This window comes from Drosophila arizonae, chromosome 2, assembly GCF_054131065.1.
Source record: "Drosophila arizonae isolate 15081-1271.41 chromosome 2, UAZ_ARI_1.0, whole genome shotgun sequence".
NCBI lineage: Eukaryota > Metazoa > Arthropoda > Insecta > Diptera > Drosophilidae > Drosophila > Drosophila arizonae.
Genome location: NC_142922.1, coordinates 21,698,099 through 21,710,767, shown reverse-complemented (window position 1 = coordinate 21,710,767; position 12,669 = coordinate 21,698,099). Strand labels below are relative to the sequence as shown.

General features: G+C 41.4%; 1 protein-coding gene across 1 annotated transcript; it reads right to left on the bottom strand.

The window, feature by feature from the left end:
- Positions 1-1,184, bottom strand: LOC108609315 (uncharacterized). Its single transcript, XM_018001081.2, has 2 exons — positions 1,030-1,184; positions 1-961 (listed from the first exon to the last, which is right to left on the bottom strand). The coding sequence occupies exons 1-2, from the start codon at positions 1,127-1,129 to the stop codon at positions 420-422; spliced, it is 642 nt and encodes a 213-aa protein (XP_017856570.1). The 5' UTR covers positions 1,130-1,184; the 3' UTR covers positions 1-419.
- Between the last annotated feature and the right edge of the window lie 11,485 nt (positions 1,185-12,669).

Below are 12,669 nucleotides of genomic sequence, written 5' to 3'. Positions count from 1 at the left end.
TATAATGTATTTCGAGCTCTGCTCAAGTATCAACTTCAACTTTTATTTTGACAAAAGAATCAATCAACATGCCCAAAGTAAAGGTTCGATTTGTTTGTGTTTTTCATAGTATTTTTTTTTTTTTTACTTCTAGTGCGGCTGTCGTCTTCTCAGTAAAACTGGTTTTTATGCTAATTGATCCAACCACAGATCCACCCATTGTCAATAGTCAATAGGAGCAGTGTGAAGTCTGTAAAATCTGAATACTTCCGCACTGAGCAAAACATGATTCTGTTCACAAAGATTTCGAAATATATTCTAATAAAACTATCAGAATTGATTATCAATTAATAGATAGAGGTTGATAGACCTGCTTAACTTAGATACCTTATTTACCTACACACATGCGAGTATGTACATTTGAGTAGATATCAACACACTTAGTATCGAGAGGCGGGCAAGTAATAGGAATGTACAGTGCTAGAGATGGTGCTGGGCGTGGGGGTCTGATAGGTGTAGCCAGGGCTAGTGGGTGTGGGCGTGGGTGCCGTGGGGCGTGGGGTCGTGCGATAGGTGTAGCCATCGGTAGATCCCGTCGAAGACTCCACGAGGTACTCGGTGGTGCTCTTCGTGGGCGTCACTGGCGTTGACGTTGTAATTGGCTTGACGGGATGTACTGTAGGCTTCGGCGTTTCAAGGTCGCCGTCTGTTGTTGTGGTGTACACGGATTGAGTGCTGGAACTATCATCCGGAATAAAATCTGTGTTTACCTCTGATGTGGACGTGGTCACTGGCCTCTCTGTGGTCGTTGTGGAGCCCGATATAAATGAGATCTCCTTCCGGATACCAAAGCCACCAAAGGATGACTTCGCCTGAAGGAAACTATTCAGCAATTGTATCTTCTGCGAAATCAAATTGGAGATCAGCTGGTTGTTGACGGGCGCCACCGTTGCCGTTGAACGAACCGTACCACTGGAAAAGCCTACAAATAATATTGCATTAACCACTTCTCCTCTCCCTCTCGCATCGCATTCATTCACACAAATTTACCACCAATCGGAGCAAAAACTTTCACGAAAATCGGCTTTGCCTCCGCCACGATGACCACGCTACACAAGAGCAGCGCCCAAATTGGGATTGTTCTCAGCATTTTGATTTCGACAGCGTCCGCGTTATAACTAACCGGCCGCCGCGTGTAGCCGTTCAGTTTTATACCCCCGGGCAGTCAGTTTTTGTTCGGGTCTTTGTTAGCTTATGATCAATGTGTGATTTGCTTTAGACACTTTGTGTCTAGCGCTCAAGTGGCTGACAAATAAAATGCGAATTTTGATCAGGCCATGAATGACGGCTCTGTTCAGTGGGTAGATTCACGCAGTCATCTTTCTCGAAGCAACTAATATTTTTAGTAGATTTTTCTATCCACACATCTAACATATTATAACTATGCTTAGAGCATGCAAATGTCACTAAATTGAATCTGTACAAATTCGATTTTGTGCTTTTTGTATCACATTTGGCCTTCCTGTTTGCATCGACTGGTGACAAGCAAAAGTTCTTATAATTGGGTTAGATGTGCTGACTAAGCAATAAATGAAATTTCAGCTTTGCTCAGGAAATAAAAACTCATATATGTATGCATAAGAGCTGTATAAAGTCAATTTGCCGCATGTAATCTATCAATTGGATTGTAATAAAATTGAAAAACAAAAAACTAAGTACATTTTTTTAAGCCTATAAATCGAAAGCATATTAAAGATTTAACATTTGTATATCTTACAGCTATTTTCAGTTAATATTCTAGAGTTTCAACAAATGCCGCAATTCAGTTCTTAAACTTGGTTATTGATACCGAAGCTGCGAGTATATAGATACATAAATTTTAGATTTCAGCTCTGGGACAGCCGAATGTTTGCATTTGTGCTCATCCAAATGAGCTAGCCATAAATCGTTACATCATAATCTCGGCACCACTCTCCGCCCTCCGCCATTTTGGCTGTGGTAGCACTCATAAAATATTTAAAGTATCGCCAAACAGTTTTACCAACTATCAAGCCAGAGCGTGTTGGGGCTCTGACTCTATGGATCCCCGTGTATACCAAGAGTGCTGCTATGTTTACACATCCATTGGGCAGCTCGGGCTGGAATATACAGGAATTATATGTTTGCTTTCATTTGGGCAAACAAACATGACTACACCCACACAGAAAGAGGGAGAGAGAATGTGTGTGTGTGTGGTGGGCAGTAAATTTTTATAGGCAACACTTTGCATCGTAAAGAAAAACGATGGCCGCCGCCTTTGACGCTGAGGCGCTGCGATGGGGCATTTAATAATTTAACCACGACTATTTAGTTTCCATTTCCGCAAAATGCTTTCGTGTTAACGCCTCGAATGCAATAAATAAGCCCGTGTGGTCAATGTTAACCGCACTTCGGCCGCAACAAGGCCGGGATCGAGCCAGGTCAAAGTGTTACGTGCTGCATGATATAGCCCCGTATCCTCGTTCATTGTATATACATATATACATATTTATAGTATGCATGGGCATAGGCATTTGTGTGAAAGCAAAAACCAAATCCCTTAATGTTAACCCATAAATATTTCATTTTATTACTCAACCTCAAACAAGGGTTACGCTCGTCTGAGCGACGCGGCATCAAAAAATGTTTGGCATAAATTATCGGACTTCCATGCCATGAACTGGGTCAGGATGCTGCCAGCATTAGGCATACAGGATCTATTTGGTAAAATCATTGCGGAATGCGAGTATGCAAAGTTTTTTTTTTCTGTACTCACATCATTTGCAGCCGCTCGACTCTGATTTCATTCAATTTAAAAGCAAATCTCGGTCAAAGGTTCTCTAAAGCGGCAGCGAGCAGAGTTCAGCTTAACATTAATAATTAATCAACGTTGGGCTAAATACAGGTTTGCTCCACGTTCTTAAATTATTGAACACATTCAAGCCAGTTTTCAGATAATTATAAACCTATGATTACCTCTAGATTCGACTGCTCATTAACATACATCCTTGAAAGCTGTTGTAAACAAACGCGAGCTCAACTTCCCGCTTGCCCAACTTAATTATCCACCATATCTCACTTGCCATACGATGCATATTCACGAGCTGTGTAATGCGAAAAGTTTGACTCTCCGATAAATTCAAATGAATGCCACTACAATTTGCATATCTGACTAATTGACAGTGACTAAGGTCCAGGTCCTAACCACATTTCAGTCGGATGGTGTTCAGGCACGAACATAAGGATTGCAAGCATGATCATTTCGTGAAGAATACTAACAATTATTAAATTTGTATTTGTCCTGAATATTATTTAGAAATCCACAGATAGCAGTTCTGGACGTTACCCACTTTGGCCCCCCGCAGAATGTTCATGCACATGCATGAACATAGAAATATGATAAGTAGGGGAACGTACGCGCTATGCACTCGACAGCTAGCATAAAATAAACGACACATGTTTCAAGTGTGAACTGTCAAACTGGGCACAAATTATGACCCTGACCCTTAGCGATTGGAATACGTAGGAGGCGAGCGCTGAGCATTACAAACTCAGCGATAGCATAATAATAGCTAATAAACCAATGCGGAGTCTTACAAACTACGCGATAAGTTAAGAATATGTAATAGACCAATGCTGAGCCTTACACACTCAGCAATAGACGCACTAGATTTAAGGGTTAAAATTATACATGAGTCTGGGTATAAAAACCCGGGCCCAACAGAATAAAGAATCAATACGAAACTAAACACCATCAAAGTAAAGTGTATTCGTTCAGATGGTAAACAAAGATTATCAGTGCACAACTTTCGGGCGCTTTGCAACAAAGTTGACAGACCGAAAATCAAATGTTGTGACAATTTAGCCAATATCGTAATGTACGAACAAACCAGCTAGCTTCCCGGGTAACTTTGGTTCTGGTGCCATCGCTGCTGCTGCTGCTGGCTGCCACTGCTGCTTGGCTCCTCTCTGTACTGTGGCTGCGTACTTATTGGAAAGTGCTATTCAATTGCCTTGTTGAAGATCTAGTCCGGGCCGGGCCATAGACATGGCCAGCTGCCAGTGAAGTTGGCTGTGGCACAAGTGCTTCAGGCTCTAACTGCCCCCCATTTGCCACAATGAAAGAAGCGCTTTACAAAAAAATAGTCCTCTCCACTTTTTCTGTTTTCTTTTATTTTGTTGTTGCTGGAAAAAGGAAAGTGCGAAATTGGCACACCGAGTGGCACAAACACAGATCTCGGCGCGAGGCTGGGTATTGTTGCCCTTTGCTGGCGGATAGACTACTGCCGTCTGTCCCATTGTCGGGGTGAATGTAGATTTAGTGGAAAAATGCCATAATGTAACTACTACAAACAAGAAAACAGCAGCAGCAGCAACAACAACAACAACAACATCGGCAATAACAACAACGGCAACAGCAACAAAGTGCGTAAAAGTTTTAAGTGCTTTCGAACATTTTGACAAGTTGACTTTTTGTTGCCGTGAATGGGACCAATAATGTTCCAAAGTAAACTTATTTTCCTGACATAATCAATGAAAATAACGTGAACGGCCATCATCAGAGGCAACTGTTAAGGAACATTGGGCTACAGGGCGCATACCTATAATTCAGTTTTAGTTTCAGATCGTTTCCTTCTCTTTCCTGCCTGCAGCCATTTGGCCCCGACTGAGGAATGTGACAGACAATTTCCTTTTGAGAAACAAAAACAAGAATGCAATTACTGTTATCGGCGAATCGTTGGGTTTTTGCATAATTGCATACTACAGGTTGAGCATGGAGTATTTGATATTCGAATTGTTTGCATTACTTCAAGAGTGCGTTGAGACTCGGTCAACACTGCCGCTATGCAGATTTTGCCAATATATGCTATATTGGGAGTGTAGTTTTCAGAAATTACATTTTCACTTTTTGAAAAGGTATACACTTCTCGGCTTTGCTATTGGCCAAAGTGCCTCACCTGCTCCTCAAGTGATTTTGCATATTTGGTTATTTGAACGAGAAAGTCAAAAGTTGGGCTGCTCCTGCTCCTGCTCCTGCTGCTCCTGCTGCTGCTGCCACTGCTGCTATTGACGGCTGTAGAGGGCAACTATAGCACGCGAGAATCGAGCTCCACTTACACACCTTTACACATACCCACACACCCACACACACACATACACACCCACCCACCGTCACCACCTACGGCTACGCCAGCATGTGGACGTCAGTACCAGTTGCTGCAATTTTGAGCAAACAGACATGGAACTTGTGTGAAATGGCTTCCTATGGGAATGTTTACATCTGGAATGAATTTGCAAACTCTGACAGTTGCTTGCGTTTTCTGTCAGTCAACGAGTCAGCGTCAGTGTCAACTGGACGGACAGACAGACAGACAGACAGACAGACGAAGGGATAGACAGAGAGGTAGGCAGAGAGTGAGAGAGGGAGGGAGAGAGACAGGTATTTATTTGGCTATGCTGCCGATATTTCGTCTCGTCTATTTAATCGTGAGCCCTTCGACATGTTGAAGGGTGCTATTAATTTAAAACCTGCCAATTTTTCGCATTCCTCATATCCTGTATGCCATAGCCCATGTTGCACAACTGTCACACTTCCATCTCATGTCTTGTGGCCAAAAAAAAATGGGGCGATGTCACAAGCTGTCTCATAGCGAGCAGCCTGGCAATGTGTAAAAGAGATTTTATCACGTATAAAACCCATTAGATGGCCGTGTGACCACCAAAACAGAAAACAGACAAGAAAAGAAAAAAAAAAAAAAATACAATCCATGAGTCGCATTTACATCAATGCATCTGTGCGGTCTTCTGAGGTTAAGGAGTACCAATAGTTGGCGTGGCCGCAAACCGTTTGAATTTCCATTACTTCAAATGGGCATAATATGGCAACTCATCCTGACGGTAATCGAGTGCCTCATAACCGTTACCATCAACATAATGATTGACATAACCATAACCCAAACCAAAAACGCGATGAGCATGGCCTCAACGAATAACCGTCAACCGCTTTCCAGATGCCAGTTGGCTTTTAGTCGGCCACAAAACGCGATGACTTCAGCAAGGTGCTGCTAACAGTTGGTAGAAAAGGAAAAATCCACTTCATCTTCTTCGATTGCCAGAGTTCGACGCGAGCCTCCCACCTGGTTCATTGACCAGGCCAATGGAGGGAGTCACGATAACTATTCGCCTCTTCTGTTTCGATTGCCAAATTAAATGCAAAGGCTATATATGTCGAATCTGGAAATATATTTTTATTTATGTTAGAATATAATAGAGCACGCATATTTGTGCTTTATTGTCCATAAACTAATTGAGTTAAAAATAGCTATGTAAATTTGCAGAAAGAAAAATTTGTCACTTCAAAGACAACCAAAATAAATAATCGATATGTATTCTATACATTTAATATGTTTACTTAATATGTTTATAATAGAGCTTAGTTGGTTGAATGACCATTAGATAAAACAATTTGGTCTTGGCATATTTATCGATGTCTATTAAATTGATTTAGCCATAATTTCATCTGACAGGCCTCCCAGACGATTCATTTTGCTGGGCAGCTCGGCCATACGTAATGGGAACAGCGAACTAAATACATTTATTAGCATGAATATGCGCATATTTGCTGGCACGTTGCTCATGGTGCTCGAGGATGCTGTGTGGACATCGGCGTGGAACAATTAGCCACTTGGCCAAATCCACACAGTCACGAACTGGCAAGCTGTGAGTGCTTAAATGCGATTGGAGTGGGCAAACTACAAGGACGCTGGATAACAGTAGCAGACATAACAAACTAATTAGATGGCCCCAATAATGGAACTGCCACCGACAAGGCGGCAGCATTTGACCTCACTCTCAACGAGCTCATGCTTGCTCCTGCATAATAATCAGCTCAAGAACTAAGCGATTTGCGGGCAGATGGTTACCGCGCGCACCGTTATCCAGGTGCCAGGTGGCAGGTGCCCGGCGCCAGGTGGCAGGAGCGCGCCCATATAGACATAGCAAAAGGGATGCGTCGAGCACGTATTAAATCCAATGAGGTCGCATTCATTGGCCAAATTGATTCAATTCCTGAACCCTGCTGCGCCGACTCCACGCCAAATGCAGCTACGCATCCAACTTAATTTAATAGCTGGCGGCAGTTAGCTCAAACATTTGCTGATTTTATTAAGCCGCCCCGTGTAGCATTTGCGATAATCTCAGTGCCTCACCAATCACATTATTGTGCTGATGCTGTTGCCGTTTAGAGGTTGCTCCACTGTGACCGATATATTCGATGTGGTTTAGTGGCTGCCGTTAGACACTTTATTTGCAATTAGTTGTAATTGGCTGAAAGTGCATTATGATCTACTTAAAGCAAATGCACCAGGGTCGAAATTTGCCCTCTAACAACAATAGCAATAAATAAGCAATTTATTGAAGCTTCCTCATGGGTCGAAACTGGGAGGAGAGGTGCTCTATAGAAGAGCCAAACAAAATTTGATACCATTATATAAACATTCTAAAGAGGAATATGAAATAGATGAAATAGCTCTAATTTTTAAGACAAGTTTATTTCTTAATATTATATATAATTAATGGAATTGAAGCAGCTTTACCAGTCTATATATACCAATATATTAGCCTAATTTAAGCATTTGCTTATATCTCGCTCCATCCATGGGTATAATTAATAATTAGCGTTGTGTTCGAGGTCAGAGTGCGGAAGCAACGATTCTCGCACATTGAAAATAGACCAAAATACATGTACATAATATCTATTTTCATTTTAAATTAAAAGGCGTATATTTTTAACCAATTAAAGTATGTATACAAAAACATTCGTAAATTTGCTGGTTTTTAATTATTTGTAACTAAGTTCGTTGCAATTTTATGATTTATAATTTTAAGCAAAAAGGTCAAACAGACAAACTGTATGGCAATTAATTATAATTGGCCTCTACATCTGCTAAGAGCTGAAGCGAATAACTCCAATATAATAAATGTCACTTGCCTGAGTTATTGGTTCGACTTGAGCAACGCAAAATACAGCCAATAAATTATAAACAATTATATAGTAGCAATAAACATCAGCGACGGACAAATATTAACTATCATTTTCAAGACCAGACTATAGACTTTATGACAATTTGATATTAGCGACTATTTAGAAACACTTCGCATGGAAATCTCTTTAGCAAACAAAACTTAGATGCAGCGAGACATAAGCTATTAGCAAAGTTTGGTTAGTAAATGGCGCTGCGGGCTGATAGCTAGCCGAAGTTTGTCTGGCCAGATACATCCGAAAGTTGTATCGATGCAGTTTTCATATTAAGTCAACTGTAATATTCACATTGGCACAAATTTAAAGCAAAAATTACCAAATTGAATTATTTGAGGAAAAGGGCATGAAAAGAATCTCAGTTCATTATGAATATGTAAAACAATTGTTGAATAATGAGTCTAATTATTGCGAACATTTTATGATTCTATGCCTCCAGCACAGTCACATACAAATATTGATTTACAGCTTGCACGCCGCATTGTTCTTTCCGCATTGAAATTAATATAACAATGGAAATGGAAATGGACCTTGAAGGATGCCGTTGTGAATGCCTGGCAGCTGAGCTTCCAACAATGTAAAATCATAAAATAAACAGTGGAAGTGATGGCCTCTTAGATGTGCCCTCACACACATCGTATAATATAAATGATATCACTAAATTTAAACTTAATTTATAAGTAAAATAAGTAAGAATGATCTCGTCGGGACTGCTCGACTAGGAGATACCCTGAACCTTCCAAGTGGATATTCGAATCATTTTGCACTTCTTTTATGCACACATACTTACATACACACATACACATGCATCCATAGGCAAGTATAAGCACGCGGTCTGCTAAATGCGCAGTGACCTTGAGGGCTCAGTGAAAAGATTTCAAGCCTCTAGCTTGACGCACGGACAGACTGACAGGGCTGAATCGACTCAACTTGTCCCCACACCTCTCCTTCTGCCTGATATACTTTTAACAAAACCATTATACCCTGACTTCGCAATTAAAATGGATTCAGGGTATAATAAACAGCATACATATAAATTACAATTTAGTCTGCATGGAAAATACAAAACTTTATTCGAATTAAAAGAATACTCCGCACCACACAGTTATCTTATGAGGTATATGCGATACTACGGCTGCAGAAACGTGCTCTCTACGGCTATGCTGAAACTTGTCTTTCGCAATTTCACACGTCGGCAAAAATTGAATTTAATTTATACGCCTTGCCAAAACACATTTCTGGCACACTGGACGTAGAAGAGCTTGGCGAGGACATTTCTCGGCACTGTTGATGCCGTGTCCGAGCCAAGAATTCGAAAACAATTCGCCAGTGCGGATCCCCATTGTTTCTATCGGCCAAACCAAAAAAGTCTCTAGAAATAACTCAGACAAAAAATAGAGAGCAAAACAAAAGCGAATGGGAAATGAAATTTCTGTATATGGATTAAGGCGCACATCGATAGAGATTTATGTATGTGCCTTTTGGAAGGCCGTTCGCATTGGCTGCTGCCATAAAAATAGACATATGAGCTAAATCCACCTCGGCTCTGTCTGCGTCCAATTGTCTCTCTGTGTGGGTGCGTGGTTGTGTGGGTGTCTGTGTTTGTTGTGTATATAGGCGCCAACAAAATACACGGGGGCGTGGCAAAGATAAGCAAATGGATTGGTATTGCAGTGCTAAAAGTTGGACATTTTGCTAACTGAAAGTGAGTCGGGGCAAAAGCTAAAGGGCGATGCCAGTACAAAGGCATATCAATCAAATTAGTCCACATTGACAGCCTCGACGGATACATAATTAGCATGAGCTAATGTAGGTGCTGGTGTGTGGGGCCACTCAATGTCCGCAAAGGCAAATCATTTTACCTAAAAGCACTGACTCACTTACCTTTAATAACATCAAAGACTTGACGAGTTTCAGCTCATTGGATGCTGCCTCATTTGCATTTGCGTTTCATCCGCCATTGAGTAGGGACCCACACCCACAGTCAACATCCATTGTTCCACTCCCACTCCTCCGCACTCCTCGTGTCGTACACATTTTGTTGATTAGCAAACGATGATGATTTAAAAAAAATGGAATGTATTACGAGCTCGTTTCTCTCATTTCTGCAATTCTCGCTCCAAAGGCGACATGCTTTGCATTTTGACCAGCTGGAATTTGTTCATAATTAGAAATCCCGTTAAATGCCGTGATTTGCAAATTGCCAAGTAATTAAAATTCCAATGTCAAAAGCACAGACTGACTGACGGCTGACTGAGGGGAGAATCTGAGGAGAATCCATTCCATCTTCATATTTTTGGAATATTCAACAAACAGCTCGATGCATTTCTTAGTACTGTTGCGCTCCATCATCATTCGCTGCCAGCTCAAGAGCTCTCATGGGTAATTTCACTTTGTGCACGCAATGGCCGAAAAATTAAGCAAAAAGGAAGCTGCAGCGCACAGGACAAGCAGCTGGGATTCGGGAGCCGGGAGTTGGGCGACGGGCGCGGGAAGCTGTCCAAAGAATGCGCTTAAGGGAGAGCAAGCCCGCGAGCGCTCGTAAAGAAATGATTTCGAAAAACAATATCCGCTTGGTTATTCTTTAGCTGCGGCTGGGAGCTGCGGCTGCCCTTTCGACTGAGACAGAGAATTGGCGCATTGCATATTTCTGCAATTTATTTGCGCTCGAATGAAAGCCCCCAGAGGAACGCTGGCCAAGGAGATACAATATTAAAAGGCTTTCAATAAAAATCAATTTATGAACCATAATCGAAGGCCAGCCAAGTGCGGCCCAGTCCAACGAAGCATAGACGGAAATTGTGCGTTCATTAATTGAAATGCAGCATCTACCTGGCCCGTGATTACAGCTTAGGTGCGCTCTATTTAATCCACAGATTGCATTTGTTGAGTGCTGCTCAAACACTGATTTGCATTTGGCATGGCATTCTGTTTAAATAATAGGCAACGGCTTGAAATCAATCGATTCATGAGCAGTCCGACGAATTGACTCATAACTTATCAATAAGGCTACAAATCACCTTAATACGCACACAAATAAACGATTTATACATATGCAAAACTACTTGTGTGTATCTGTGTACACAATCTTAACTATTCAGTCGCCTTATACGCAGCTTAAGGGCCTATTCTGTATTTGCCTAGGGCCATTCACTTTCCTGTCGTCCCAACTAACTCACAATAAAAACTCGAAAAGTTTGCTTTTTTATTCAAATTTTGTCGGTTCTACTTGAGCTTAACAATGCAAATAATCTCGAGAATCGTGCTGAAATCTAATAGTGTGCAAAACGGATACATAAATAAAATTAACTTGTTTACATATTTACAATAAAAATATATATATTTCGGATGCAAAAAAAAAAAAAAAAAAACAAAACAAAAAAAAAACGAAGGAAAAGCCATCCACCCGCTCTGCGGATGTCGACAAAGCTTCAATTTTATCTAATCTCAGATGTTGAATGAAATGTTTCGAGGGAAATGCTAATTTTATGGATACTGTTTATAGGTCCTTATGTGAGACTGAAACAGAAACCGACAAGCTCAACTTTCTATAGACTTTCATTGAATTTTGGTAAGTTCCCACTCTAAGCTCCGTTTGCACACGGCGTCACCCACCGCATGAAAGTAAACGAGAAACAAAAAATTGAAACAGGGAAAGTTTAAAGGGATCCTCCCTCCAGCGATGAGAATATGGTTTTCTTTCCTTTTGGCTCTCTCTCTCTTTCTCTCTCCTTTCCTTTTGGGTTGTATGCTTTCATTTTTAAATTAAAACTCTTAGCAAGCGCACATAATATAAAACACATTCAACAAACACAAAATAAGGGCCCAGAAGAGGGTGGGAGGGAGAGAGGGGCGGCCGCTAAGGCCGACGTGTAAACGATGCGAAAACATAAACATAATGAAAAATATAAACTTAAGCAAACTTAAACATGGAATAGGTCGATAATGATTTCAAAGAGCGAGAGACGAGGCCAGAGCAATGGAGCCGACCAGCTGGCCAAGTGGGCAACTGGGTAACTGGGCAAGTTAGCAGCTTGGAAACTTGGCAACTGACAGCGCGAACACGTTCCTTTGATGCTATAGTGAAATACGTGAGTCTGCAGTTGAGATTGGACGAGTGGACGAGCGGACGGTCAGACGCATCAATTCACATCAACTTAACACGACGCGTCGGCTCATTGGATAAGTTAAGTTTATCTACAGCACGTGATGAAACGTCACTAACATGAACCAGTGCTGCTGGCACGGCTCCACTGCACAGCAGTCGGTGTTGGCAGCCACTGCCCCACATCCAACACAGTTGCCCCAAAGCTTGTGTTACGCTTAAACAGCTATGATATGAATGAAAGAGCTCAATCATCTATACAAACAGCAGCTGTGATGCGCAGCAACACACACACACACACACACACACACACACACACAAGTCGTATACTGCAACACAATCGGATTGCATTTTTCACAACTCAACAAGTTTCGACTAAGTCACAAACTGGCTACACGCAAAGCATATACGTGCCGCCACTCAATAATGGCCCCAATGCAGGCCATTTATTCGCATTAGCATATCTAATTTCAGATATATATTATTTACATTTGCTGTGCCACATGATAATCAAATTTTCAAATAATTC

Excerpts from the sequence above, each read along its gene's own strand:
- LOC108609315 (XM_018001081.2), bottom strand. The coding sequence starts at position 1,129 with ATGCTGAGAACAATCCCAATTTGGGCGCTGCTCTTGTGTAGCGTGGTC. Across the intron at positions 962-1,029 it reads AGTTTTTGCTCCGATTGGTG|GCTTTTCCAGTGGTACGGTT; the intron begins GTAAATTTGTGT and ends TATTATTTGTAG.